Source organism: Calonectris borealis, chromosome 1, assembly GCF_964195595.1.
Source record: "Calonectris borealis chromosome 1, bCalBor7.hap1.2, whole genome shotgun sequence".
Taxonomy (NCBI): Eukaryota; Metazoa; Chordata; class Aves; order Procellariiformes; family Procellariidae; genus Calonectris; species Calonectris borealis.
In genome coordinates, this window is record NC_134312.1 from 200923698 (window position 1) to 200938282 (window position 14585).

Consider the following 14585-nt stretch of genomic DNA (forward strand, 5'->3'; position numbering starts at 1 on the left):
TGCTCTTCCCACAGCACACAGCCTGCGCCAAGAGGAGATGGAGCTCTTATCCACGGCCAGTGTGGCTCTCCCACACAGCAAAGTTGAGCACTAGCCTTGAAAGATGATGGACCAGCTATGCAAGTTCCCAGCTCTGGTTTCAGAGTGTTCTGTCCAATTCAGTGATAGTTTCCAAATGGCTGCGATCAGTGAAAGCTGAGCCCTAAGACTGAATTCTGACTTCAGCAAAACTTACATTTAACTTTCAAAGGGGCAAAGAGTGTGGATTTTAGTTTTCAAGAGCAGGAGGAAAGGAGGAAAGCTGAAATGGAGCTTCCCTGAAGTTTGACCGCCTGTTTATTCTGCTAGGCTGTGATAGCATCTAGAAAATCAGCATAAACTCTTTAGCTGAGGGCTTTTTCCTCCCAGCTCTATGGCTCTGCTTGTCTCCTTTTTGGATGAGATAGCAATGAATGTGGAAGGGCAGGCTCTGCGGTATCTTCCTTTGCCTGTTGGTTTGTGCTATATATGCATGCAGCCCTGAGAGAGCCGGCTTGAGGCTTCTCAGCAGTGTTGGCAAAATCAAATGCTGTACTTCTGAGATGAAGGGCCTGCCAAGAAAGGGACATGTCTGAGCTACAGCAGAAGGCCTTGGAGGCCTGCTGGAGGTGTCTGGGAGGAGTGAGGGCTTCTGCTGAAGAAGGCTGAGGAGTATTTACCTCGGAGGCAACGAAAGCACCAGCCCAGCCTTCTAGAGCTGTGGCGTGGGCAAGGAACTCCTATGAAAACTACGGGAGAAGTCTCTACTTTGTCTAGATGTGGCCTTAATTCGTGCAGTGATAGTAATTTCTATTGCTTTGGGAAATACACTGAGAGACAAAACACTGATGAGAGTCAACCACAGAAAGGGAAATCTCTCAAGAAAGGGAAGGAGGGCAGAGAGGATGCACAGAGATGTATTTGAAGATGTAACTTATTTCCTGCCCAAAGCCTTGTTGAGAAATACATCAAGATACGCTTGTCCCATCATAAATACATGGAAGGAGAAAGTTTAATAAGCTGTTTGAATTCATAAAGGTATCGGTGACATTAATGAAAGTGACTTGCATTTGCCTATGACTCTTGAGTGAGTGCTAGGAAGTCCTCTTGTTCGCAGAAGGTTTAGAGCTGATTCTTCACCCTTTGAAAACTGACCATTTGGTGTATTATGTCATCCTGCAGGTAAAAGGACACAAAAAAGAAGATGGACTGGGGAACTCTGCAGGCCGTTTTAGGAGGTGTAAATAAACACTCAACCAGTATCGGGAAGATATGGCTCACAGTCCTGTTCATCTTCCGTATCATGATCCTCGTTGTGGCTGCAGAGAGAGTCTGGGGAGATGAACAACAAGATTTTGTCTGCAACACACTTCAGCCTGGGTGCAGAAATGTTTGCTATGATCACTTTTTCCCCATCTCTCACATCAGACTCTGGGCCCTGCAGCTGATCTTTGTTTCCACACCTGCGCTGCTGGTGGCCATGCATGTAGCTTACAGGAGGCACGAGAAGAAAAGGCGGTTCAGAAATGGTGAAAAAATTGATATTGAAGAGCTGAAAAATGAAAAGATTCACATTCGGGGCCCCCTGTGGTGGACGTACACCAGCAGCATCTTCTTCAGGATCGTCTTTGAAGCAGTCTTCATGTACGTGTTCTATTACATGTACGATGGGTACCAGATGCCTCGCCTGGTGAAGTGCAATGCATGGCCCTGCCCCAACACAGTGGATTGTTTTGTGTCTCGGCCCACTGAGAAAACCACATTTACTATTTTCATGCTTGCTGTGTCTGGGATCTGCATGATGTTGAATCTGGCTGAGTTGTGTTACCTAGTGATGAAAATTTGCATGAAAGAATCCAGGAAAACAACAGTTAAAAAATAATGCCCCAGTTTCAGGGTTTCCTAGCTCCCCATTTCCCTCAAACTTTGTTAGGTGTCAGAAAACAGTCAGCAATATTTTCACACTCGAGGAAAAGGATAAAAAAGAAAGTTCATTCCTGTTTTAGAAATGATAGCCTCCCTGGGAAGCTTCTACGGGGGCAGGTTTTAAAGATCACGAGCTAATTCAGTATTCCTGCATCCACAAGTAGAGAGAGCAGCCTTCTGGCAGCAGCTTTTCCAAGTATGCCTACTGCTGGGATCCTGTTGTTGGGATAGAGTCACTTTTCAAAAAGTGGGAGTGGAAAGGCCCAGAGAATGCTCTAGTGCCCAAAGGAGAGCCAGGAATCACAAACGCACTGTGTCATCTTCAGAGGCGAGCCAATAACAAAGGGTTTCGGTCAAAAGCGGGGTGAAGGGTTTTTGGGGGTAACTTACGGCTTGTGAAAGGGAAGACAGGGAGGTGATTGTGTTTATAGCAAGTGTCCTATTCTCTCTCTTAAGTATTCTGGAGAGCAAGGAAAGGGCCTAGGAACACTGGTACTCCATGGCAATGCATGCTATCAGCTCTGCTTTGTACCAGCAATGGTTTTTATCTTTTTATTTCCTCACTGAGGAGTGTCTTCTACAGGGTTGGGGGGGGGCAGTCTGAACTGCTTGTGAATGTCATTAGGTGAGTGCTGCCTCCCTCCACTCTCAGGAGCTGCCAGCAGTGGGAGGAATGAAGTTTGCTTTTTCATTCTCTTGTCAGGTGAAAAAAAGGATTGTCACCTTTGAGAAGGTGGGGGCAGTGCAACTGTCTTCCTCCTTCTCTTGTTCTCCCCCAACACTTTGTGAAGAATCTCAGCACAGTAGATTTTATTCAATGAAGAGACTTTTTACCACCTGATGTGCCTCCTTCAGCTGTGTACCTTTAAAAGTTGTTTTTTTTTTTCAGTAAAAACCAGGAAAAATTGCCTTGTTTCATTCTGTTTGTTATCCAAAAGAAGTGCTTCAACACTTAGAGCATGGTATGCAGTAGATAGTACCTACCCATGCTCCTTCCATCAGTCCCTTTTTCCTATCCAACCTGCACAGCTTTTCTTCATAAAACCTCCCTATCTGAGGTACCTTTCAGGTGAGTCCATCAAACCACTCCCAGTCTCTCTGACATTCCACACTGTGAGACTGAATCACCTGTCCTCTTCTTGCCGTAGGTCTAGCAGGAATTACAGACAGCTTGCAGAGCTAAAATAGCAAAGGTACCCAATCAGAAATGAGGAGGAACTTGATATTTTTCTTAAAGTTCACTTTGCTGAGCTGTGAATTGTATATTACTAACTTGGACTATGTGAGTCAGTCTGGTCTTGTCTCTCCAAAATAGTCTCAAAACGTGTTTTATGCCTGTCATAGGCAGCTACACCGGCACATACAGTAACACAGTTTATCTCTCAAGTGCCTGCCCATTGAACCCACTTCTAGAAAACTGGCTATTTCTCCTCTTTAGCTTTAATAACTAGCTTTTCCCCAAAATGAATAAGCGCTATCTCAGCTTCTCTATTTGCATCCAACTCTTACTGTACACTTAAGTTTATCACTGTTGGAGTGAACAAAGCTGCATTAATTAAGACCTATGACCCCTCACTGTGCACTGGAAGTGGAGCATAAGCAGGCTGCTGTTGCTTGTGAGCTACATCCAGTGTTACAACTTGACTGCAGATGGAAATCTGTCATCTAAGAGGGGAGCAAGAAAAACAAAACCACCATCCTCAGAAGCATGAACAAAAAGATGGAAAATCATTAATAATGAGCTGAACTGGAAACTTGGACTGTGAAAACATCCTTAATTCAACTCTAAAGAACAAAGCTTGGCACATACCAGGTTTGCGCTTGGTAAAGTTCCTGCATTGTTCCGTGTACAAGTACGAAGAGAACAAGCTATCTACACTCCCAATGCTCTAGTATTACATTTCTTTTGTAAGAACAGGATTTTTTTCCTGAAATTATAATTAAAGCACTCTTGTGGTGTCTGTTTTCTGTATTACTTGTGCGTGCCATGTATTGCCTAACGTGTCTAATGAAAATCTGTTGGAAAGTGTATGCATCAATACTACATTTAATAGCCAAGGGCTACTGTAAGGATTTTAGCCTTCTGCTGCAGGTTGGTTTTTCAATTGGTTACATTGCCTGTTATCCTGCAGAGTTCATGAGCTGATTGTGGAAGGTCACATATGTGACCCCTACTAGAAATCAAATGTGCTGCCTAAGTCAGCCTTGTACTAGCAGAACTGCAGCTGAAAAAGGCTGGTGATAGATAACTTAATAAGCTCCACAGGGGAGAGAGTTTGTTTTCGCAGCCTGCCTTTGAGTTTAACTGGAATTTGGAATGAGACACACCAAAACTGGTAACACTAACACTATGAGTTTATCTTCAACGAGCAGTTTGGCAACCAGATCATCACACAGGGAAAAAAGATAGAAATAGGGAAAGTGTCTGGAAGTGGCCAAGAGAGGGCTTTGATCCAGACCTGCAGCATCAGGTGATAATAGCTCTACCAGGACATATTTACTGTCTGAGATTTCTTTTCCCTATATGTTAAATTTGACTAAATAGCTGCTTTGTAGGGAAAAAAAGTTCAGATACTTCATAGGAACATAGGAATTGCACCTATTTCTACATGTGATACATTGCATGGTTGACCTCCTACAAATGGATTTCATACAGATTAAAATACAATGCTGTGTTGGAATTGTGTGTGTTCTTTCCTGAAATACACTAGAAGTGTCTACATTTTTGGCACTTGGTTCCTAGGCTCCTGTCAGAATGAAGGCTGCAAGAGTGTTGAAAACTGAAGCAGCAAATCTAAAGTCATGACTGTAAAAGAGGCTGATTCCTCCCTGTCCAGTGTCCACTGTAGCTAGGATATAAAGTGTCAAATAATGTGGTATCAGAACTGGAAGTGTAGGAGTGGGACTGGCTAGAATTGTACCGTGATTGAAATCACCAGGAGAAATCACTATTGACCTCATCGAGCTAAACTTTCATCCAAAACCTTGAAACCAAAACTACAAACATGTTTGTCAGAAAGGGGGAGAGAGGGAGGGGAAGCAAACTTCACTATTAACTCATAGACCCAGCTAGAGAAAAAACCCTAACTCCTATGGAAGAAAGACTGATTTAAAAGGAAATCAGCAGTATAAATCTGTGTTTATGACTTCTGAATATAGAAGTACCTTTATTAAAGATTTTCTTAGACAAAAATAAAAAAAATCGTTCAGAGGTTTTACGCTTATCATGAGCCAATGTACTGTGTTACTTCCTATCTGACAGCAAGAATATGAAAGGCAAATGATATGGTCCGTACAGAGAAGAGCACTCCTGTACCATGGAGGTTCAATTCAAAATAGCAACACTGTTAAAAGTTGCTTTATTTTGTAAAAAGTGTGCTTGCAGCAAATAAGCAACAGCTAAGAACACTTTATTACAAACTGAACTTGGTGAAAATGCATCTCTTTTTTTCCCTAACATAATTCCCTCCCCTGCAACTTAGACTAATGTGTTTTACCAGGCAACAAAATCACACTCAGATAATTACACTGTATTTTGTGGTCACCTGTTCTGATATTCAGGATAGCCACTACCCTGGCTGTTAATTACAGGTTTCTTTGGATTTTCACCATCTTATTATCTATACAGTCATTTGAACCTGTTTGTAGACAGTAGCAAGAGTAATGGTAACTATCTGAGGCTTAATGAGCTAAGACTAATGGTAATGATCTTCAAGATGGTACAGGAGGTACATATACTTTTTTCCCCATCTGACCAACCCAGCTTGTCATTGTCATTTTCTTTCACAGAATATATTTCTCTTCTGTAAAGTTGGCCCAGCTCTGACCTGGATATTTTCTCTCTAAGCCTTCCTAGCCACCAAAAAAAAGTCTTTATAACCTAGGTTTGGAAATGTATTAAGCTTTAATCGGCAGGCTCAGCTGAGGAAACAAGTCACATCTCCGACTTTCCATCTTTGAGAACATAGCTTGCCCCTGCTGTGGTTGGTCCCCCAGAACTACCATAGAATTCAACCTCAGAACTGGCCACGTAATTGCACATACCTTCTCCCTTTTTCTGCCCGATAAATCACTGCCAATAACTCAATGATTATTTTACATTCGCCTGCTTTATGCTCAATCCATTGTATTTGAATAAGCCATCTACTAAAAAATATCCTCTCCAAGAATACCACCAGGTAGCCAGATGCTTGCATAAGCCCTTCTACTAAAGGAGTGATACGGTATCAATATGACATACAGTTTAGGGAAATATGTTTTGAATGAACTGAGAGAGAACTTATACAGTTGAGCTATGAATCATGCAAGTTGTGGATGAATGTTTTGAACAGCAGTGTATATTATGTGTGCTGCTAAGAACCAGCATTTCACTCATAGCCTGGCACAGTACCCAGGATACCCATAAATACTGTAGTGTGTGAATGCAGTCACACTGGACTGAAGCAGGTGGCATTTTTCAGTGGACAAGCTGTGCTGGGCAGGCTTACTTGCTTAGGCAAGGTGTATCTTTTCTGTTGTCTCGGCAATTACGGTAATACAGGCTTGTCAGCTGGGAAAGACAATAGCAGTCTTAAAACTGTTTAAGTTGGGATCATCAAATTTGCTTTAAAAGTGTTTTGCAAATCATTTTCTACTGAGGTTCAATCTTTAAGACAACCATAAAAATCCCTCCTACATCTCTAAGTGGAATGCTGCACCTTCTTTTGATGGGGTGACTGGAAAAGTTACTATCTGTTTGGTATCCAACTGTCAGCATTTCTCTTGTCACAAGACTTCTTTCACTTGATTTGAAAGTATTATAGCAGTCCTAGTACACAGAGTTAACCCTGAATCTCATTGTTTCTGAGTTTCCGCAACTAAAAGATAAAGGTGACAACTGTGTCATGTTCACGGGGAGCAGAACACTTTAATCAAGCGTTGTTTGTTAAGATCATTGCAATCGGTGCCAGAAAAATATTTTATAATAATTGTGTGGTAAAGATTTCAAACCTATTGTAAGTTGCATCATTAGTGTAATGTCTGCTTACGGTTAGTTATGTCCCTGCCCTAGGTGTTGCATCCTTTCCAAGGACTGAGTGTTTGATATACAGTTTAAATAGCTTCAAGGATCTCTCCAGCACAAATAAACAAAACCAATCTATACACTTATCAACACACGTGCACACAGACACAGAGGAACAAACTGACTAAACTGTTATTTCACTGTTATCTGATAGAAGACTGAGACATTGCAACATGGATTTGTCAGGAATAATTTCTGCCTATGCCATAATAAAAGCTTTTGTGGATAGCAGTAAAATAGTTATTAATGACTCATTGTCAGAGTGTAAGGATCCACCAAATGGGATAAACTGTATGCAGCTGGGAGAAGCTGCAGGTACATGGGAGGATAGGCTTAGAATTCAATAAGATCTTTATCACCAGGAGAAATGGTTTAACAAAAGCAGTTTGAGAAGTTAGGAAGGACTAAATGCTACTACTGTGAAACACTAAGCACTTGCAGAACTGTAGGATAGAGACCTGTTCTGAACCAAAGAACAGTTTTGTGGAGAAGAGCTGGAGTTTGTAGTAGAACATCAGTGGAACATGAGTCAATAATGTTGTTGACATGGAAAAATATCATACTGGTATGCATTAAAGGTTTGTGAAAAATAGGATGTTTGAAATACTGTTTCCACTCTTCTTAGCACCTGAAAGTCCTTATCTGTATCCTACTTTGGGGCGCCATCTGCCCAAAAAGCCCATTTATCAACTGGAGAAATCCAGGAGTTAGGAATAATACGCGACTAAATGTCTAAAACACAGAACCTGTGAGGAATGCCTGAAAGAAATGAGTTGGCCTGGAAAAGTCTGAGGAAAGACCCAACAGTACTCTTCAAATATGTAAAAGATTGTGGCAAAGAAGATGAAGATGTTGCTTTTTACATCCACTGGCAACAGGACAAGAAGTAACAGGCTTACGTTGCAATGAGATGTAGGCTAGCCACTGCAAAAACTCTCTGTGAAGAGGGCTAAGTATTGAGTTGGCTGACAGACTTTCCATCACTGAAATGGCAACTCAGCCAAACATCTACTGAGGATGGTCTAGGTACAGAACTCTGCTCTAGGACAGAGGGGACTTCTAAAATCCATGAGGAAGGGGACCCCAACTAAAAGAGTCAGTTGTACAGGTTCCTTTTGCTGAGCCAAAGCTCATCTGTTGAATCAAAATCTTTTTCATATAAATTCAAGTCTACTTGTCATTGCAGGGTCTAACCAGCATGATCTCTGTCAGCACGGTTCCTTTGTGCTTTTAGCAACTGTAATAATACATTATTGCGCTATAATAAATTCCACCTGACAAAGCATATGAGATGGCATTGTGAGTACATAAAATTGTAATTAATATAAATGAAGTTGGTGATGGAATTGATTTTTTTTTTCTCCTCAGCAGAGTGGGTAAAAAGCTCCTTCTGCCTCGGTTTTGTGTCTCACAAAATAGGCATTCCTCCCAACAGGAGGAAGACCAAAACCCAGATCAATTTTTAGTTTTGCTGCCCAGTTGACTATATATGCAAACATCAGTGGAGTTCACTGAATCCTGGTCTGCATCCAGGAGAAGTTTCACAGCAATAGCATGCCATTTTGTGTTACTGGTTTCTTTCATTTCAAAGGCAGACCATCACATTGTGCAGCAGTTTGAATTTTGTAGAGCAATTTTCCTATACATGAGCTTGTTTTTCTATTTCAAAACAAGATCTCTATTGCTGTTCTTTCTGTGGAAGGTAGCCAGTATTTGAGGCCTTTACAAATCCATCATGCATGTCAGCAAGGTACATTCCTGGTAAAACATACCGTATTTGCTCTTATCCTGAATACAATGAAAAAGAATATCCTTGTTTAGGAGCTTTGGTTGTGGTTTGGCACTATGAATCGTTCACTGGTAGTACTAGTTTAAGGCATTAACACCAACGTCATCCCTTGCTGCTCATTCTTATCCTGTCTGCGGCTCTCTCCCACCCCATTCAACACCGTGCCTCCACTCTGGGACCTTTACTGTGCCAGCACAGTTGTTTGCACAGCTGCGCTTAGCACTGGATTGGCTGACTGTTTTAGCTGATGAAGAAGACAAAGTTTTGCTTTGCTGGATTGTTTTTTAGCTGGATCAATTCCTTGATTTGGCTTACAGGGAGGCCACACGAACTTCTATGCTGACGTGTCTGTGGGGCAGTAGGCCATGGTGTTGGGCAAGAAGAACTGCAGGGTGTGAGCGGAAGGGGCGGAGGGAATGGCAACATGTTAAGTTTTATTTGCTGCACACACTGTAATTTCAAACCACAGCCTCTGGCTGTATTTTCATAAGTGACTGCTACTAGAAAGGCAAAAGTCTTACTGCCTTTTCTCTCTTTCGCTGCTGTGTCCTTCCCTGCTCTCTACTCCTCTCTACTAGCCCTGCTTCTCACCTACTGGCCATCTTCTCCCTTGCTCCGACACAATCTCTCAACCCTTGTATGAGTTGATTTAACTCACTAACCCAGCAGAGAACTATTTGAACTCTGCGTTTTGATTTGTTTTCAGCTCAGTTAGCTTTCTGCCAGGGTTGTGGCAGGCATGAATGTATTTCAAATATCAATATTTTTATTTCTTCATATTTCTGCCAGTAGTGTGGAAAAAAAAGCATCACAGCATGACAGAATGATAAAAAGCATCATTCCTCTTAGGATTCTGCATGTCCTGTGTCTCTCTTTTTTGATTCTTCCTCCAAACAGATGCCTGGCTTGTACAGTTATAGTTCTTCCTCTGCTACATCTCATATGGAGCTTTTGCGTCCATGATGTCCTGAAAGCATCTCACTGCTACATATCCCAGAGCAGTCTGATTTTTTTGTTGTATTAGGAGACTTCCCACAGTTTTCAAAGGACTTTTGAGAGGAAGCCTGTTCTCGCAGGTAAAACACCAGCCTAGGATCTCAGTGCCATTCTCAGAACCATATAACCTAGGACGAGTCATTAAGTCTTCCTGTGCCTCCATTCCTACAAACTAGAAGTCACAATAATTCTTCCTACGAACTAGAAATAAGAATAATTCTTCCTGTCACCAGTTCTTATTTGTTAATATGCTGTGTTCTCTGATGTGCTTGTCAGTAGCGTCTAACAGAACAGAACACTAATCACTAATTGGTACAATAATAATAATTACTATATAATATGAGACTAAACTACTACTTCAGCCTTTTTATTACCATTTTATTTATTAGTTAATTAGTTCTAAAGTCTTTCGATTTATCCATGTAGAAAACAACCAGAGAAGAAAAGTTTTTAATCTTCCTTGCTTCAAACTGTGCCTCCTGAGGTAGCAGTACCCTTTCTCAGCATCTAAATATCTTTAGTGCCATCTTCTGTAGCGCAGTGGCATGTCAAGCGCAGTTCTTTTTATTGACATACCATGCAGTGCCACAACAAGCTGAACTGAAGGCATTTGTAGCTGTTTTTTTAGGCTGACTGTGTGGACAGAACTGCTATTAGCACTGCCGAGCCATTTATCACTTTGGTGCGGCTCGTTGACGACTAACGACATGTACCGCAGTTTAGGGGTCCTTCCACTAAACTGTATTTGGATGCACAGTTATGGTAAGAGTGATCCTCTTCTGTACTTCAAAATAGGTGCTTAAATTAGAAATAGCATGGGGTAGAACACTGTTTTGGATCAATACTGATCTGAAAAAGGTCCATTTTTCTTGTTGAGCAGCAGCTCAGGTTCAGACTAAGGTCAAGATATATCTCCTTAACTTACGAGATCTTTTTATCATTTCATAAAGCTTGGTGTCTATTTTTGATCTTCTTTCTTTGTACCTTGCCATGCAAACCTGATTCTTCTGATCTTAAAAATACCTGCCTGACTGTTCTGTCTACACACTTCTTGAATTCACTTTGTTTCTGCGCCAGCCAAATCATATACTGCTAAAGGTGTGTCTACAAGTGGAACAGGGGTTGTCACTTGTGTGGAGGCTTGGATGGAAGACGAGAAGCGGTACTAGAGAAGGTAATTAAAGGAAGGCTGAAAATTATGTAAATATGCATTTTAATCTAAAAATTTAAATGTCGCCTTAAGTTTTATGTTGCTGTCTAACGTTAATGACAATGGAGGGAACCCTTTAAACATAGTAAGGACCTAGGGATTTGGAGCACACTAGAGTGGCATCTGGCCACCAGCACCTTTAAAGATAAGTGACAGTGAGAAAGCTAGAGGATGGCTCTCTAGGAAGTCCACATGAAGAGACACTTTTTAACACCATTTTTTAAATCTGAGCATATTTTCCTTCTGAATAAATTCCTCAGGGAGACAGGTCCTACTTTTTCTATTTCCCCCTTATTTGGCTTCAGATCCTCCTGTTCTAGTATGCATCTAACAAATAGCCCTCCATATCTCCTCAACATGCTTTCATGCTTGGTCTTTCACCAGTACATATTTGGTCCTTTATTTTTAAAGCTGCTCCCTTCAATTTTACCCCAGGGTTTTTGTATCCTTGCGTGTCTCATTTTCTACAAATGTCCCAGAGGGTTTTGTCGACAGCCCAAACCTCTTCTTTTAAGAACCCAGAAGGGAATTCTTGGAAAGAAAATTATTAGCTGATGGGTATAATCCCATGGTAGGCAAGCACTGCATCAGATTATCCCCGTTTGAATTGTATTGAATTCTATCTTAAAAACCTTCTGTGGCAGTACTGAAAGGCTGCTCTAGAACCTCACTGCTCTCCTGAGTAAGAATATTTTTTTTTACAAAAAGGTGTCAAGCCCAGTTTGTACAGATGGTGGGAAATACCACTTGAAACCTTCCAGAGGCTGAAAAGCCATCATGGAAACACCCAGTGCATCATGCTATTAAGCCTTTTGGACAGATGTTTGAAAGTGAGAGATCTCTCTCTACCTCTCCCTAAAACCAAACCTTCTGCCCTTCAGCTGACCTAATGAGCTGAGGGACTTCACTGCATGAAGAAAGATATAATGTCAGGTGTTACTGGGACTGCTGGGATTCCCTCCCGTATCCTAATACGGCCTCTCATGCCCCACTGCTTTAGGATCCACGCTGCCATACTACTACGCTTACAATCATGGCAGCATTGTGTTTCAGATATATCACCCATCTCTGAATTCGTCCTTGTGCCACCACTAGTGCTTACGTCAACAGAGATCTTCTTCCCTAGTGTCTTCAGCTGAAAGATTTATAGGGAGCAACCAAGTGTTGCAAGGATACAAGAATATGGGGATGGTCTGCTTCAGTTTGTCTGCTACACACAGCTCCTCAAAGCGTCTCAAAAATTTTTTTGGATGGTATTTTCACTAAATAAAGCAACAGTGAGCCTTCTCACGCTTTTATCCTCTTGGAGGAAGAAGCTGTTTATTTCTCAGGAATGACCTGGTGTGGTTAAGTTTTCAGCTCTCTGACTGAAGAGTAGCTATCAACAGAAACTCGTACATTATTGCTGAAGAGTCGTCGAGCCATCATGCTAGTTTAAGTCTTTCAGTCTAATGTTTTTCTTTCTCAGGGCAACACTAAAGAACACCCAAATGCCTAACCAAAATATAGGTGACTGTACTATTTTTGAGTACTGATGCTGAAAATATCAAGAGCCATCTTTAAATCATTGTTTTGAAAATAGTTGCAACTGATTTGGTTTTGCAAATGATCTGTGCACAACAGCTTGACAGCTAATCTTGACTGAGGAGAGTCTCTGGGAAAAAAAACTTTTCAAAAAAATTATCCATAATGCCTTCTTTTCCTAACATAGGCTCAGTCCCAGATTAGGCTCTCAAACTTTGAAGACCCAGGCTTGTCATTTATAAAATTTGACAAGTGTCTTGAAATACTTACTGCAAGGAGTTGATGCAATGCTGCCTTCACTCTGCAACCCAAAGGATTTGACTGAAGGGCAGTAGCCGCCGCCTGTGAAGCACCCGGTTCGCGGGGCTGGCAGCCCTTTGGGGTTCTTCATATAGGACATGCAAGCAGCAGCAGCAGCAAAGTTTACCTTCTCTCAGGAAAAAACCCTTCTTTCGGTGAAGAACTTTTTGTTGCTTGGGGGTTTTTTAATTTTTGGTTTAAGGTATATCTAACACCTCATGGATGAAAGCGGGATTCTCTCCTTTAAGACTTACAGGCAGTAAGGAAACCGTATAGAAGCTGTCCACTGAAGCCAGCCGGCTTCGGCGAGCCGTTACGAGCCGGCCAACGGCCGGCGCACGAGAGGCGCGGAGGCGCGCGCGGCCGCCACTGGGCGGCGCTGCTCCGCCCCGTGAGAGAACGCGCGTGTGTGCGAGGGCGCCTCGGCGATCCTCGGTCGGACACGCGTTGTCCTTATGGCGACCCCGCGCCGGGGGATGACCGTCAAGGTGCCGGCAGACAGTGCCGGCAGCCGCGCCGCGGCTACCGAGCGCCCCCCCGGGCGGCCGGGACCGCCGTTTCTGAGGGGGAGCAGGAGGCGGGGGCGGGTGGGGCGTGCAGGTGGCGGCTCCCGCCGCGCTGCCTTCGAGCGCAGCCCTGTGGGGCGGGCGGAAGCCCAGCGGGAGGGGTTTCTCACGCTTGTATCCTCTCGGAGGAAGAAGCTGTTTATTTCTCAGGAAATCCCACCCTGGCCCGCGAAGGAGGATGGATTATCTGCACAGTGACAACGTTTTAAAAGCCAGGGAGAGAAGGGCAAACGCCCCGGCCGCTCCGCTCGGAGCTTCCCGGGTGAGGCGACGGAGCTACCGGCCCGGCCCGCAGTCCCTCGGAAGGGGATCTGTGTGAAGCCGGCGGCTCTGCCCGCTGTGGGAGGCGGGCAAGGGGAGTGGAGAGAGGGAGGGACGGGTGCCCGGTGCCTACAGGGGAGGCCGTCAGCGGTCCCCTGCCACAGGCGGCCTCAGCCGGCCGCCCGAGGGGCGCGTTGCCAACCGAGGCAGCAGGTAGGGCGCTGGGCACCCTCCTCCCGGCGCGTCCCGTCCCGCCCCTGCACCCCCCTCCGCCGCTTTTTTCCATAGCCCGAGCAAAGTTTGGGGGCTTCTTCCCCCCCCAACTAAATGAGCTATGCGCCAACACTGTCTGGACTCTTCTGAACGAGTTAAGCTTTTGCTACTTAAAATAGTCTTGCTCCCGCAAAGCGTAAGTAGACGGACCCTGGGCTGTGCCGCTCGGCAGACGGCTCCAGGGCACGGGCCCGCAGCCCGGGGAGGGGGGGCTCTGCCGGAGAGGACGTGGCCGCGGGCAGACTTGGAGCCTGCGCTGGGAGCGGGAGGCGGGGGCCTGTTTGGGGCCGGTGCCCGTTTGCCGTACCCCTCGGCCCTGGGCTGGGCGCCAGGGAAGGGCAGGGCGAGGGCGAGTTCTGCGGGTCGTGCTGAGGAGGAATAGTAGAAAGGGCCTTACTGCTTTAAATACCTCCGTGGAGGGACCCTGGTGTGAGTGTCCGCCGTTCCTGCCCTACGGAGGGGACCTCTGCAGGCAGTGGTGCTCGCAGATGCGACTGATAACAGCCTGGCGTGGCAGGGAAAAGCGTCCAAACCTCACAAAATACCTCAGAAAATGCAGTGGAGGGGGAAGCACCACAGTTTGTGCCCGGCATTGTTGCGGCCATTGCCCACCCAAGTGTTGAATGTGTAGGGGCACGTAATTTCTTCCTTAAGGGTTAC

At 44.2% G+C, this 14585-nt stretch overlaps 1 protein-coding gene across 1 annotated transcript; it reads left to right on the forward strand.

Moving 5' to 3' along the window:
* The first annotated feature begins 1212 nt into the window (after positions 1-1212).
* On the forward strand, positions 1213-2017 carry GJB2 (gap junction protein beta 2). The gene has a single exon (XM_075140203.1). The coding sequence runs from the start codon at positions 1223-1225 to the stop codon at positions 1898-1900; it is 678 nt and encodes a 225-aa protein (XP_074996304.1). The 5' UTR covers positions 1213-1222; the 3' UTR covers positions 1901-2017.
* Positions 2018-14585: the final 12568 nt, after the last annotated feature.

Bases quoted from the DNA above. Each gene is read 5' to 3' on its own strand.
- GJB2 (XM_075140203.1), top strand. From the start codon at position 1,223: ATGGACTGGGGAACTCTGCAGGCCGTTTTAGGAGGTGTAAATAAACAC.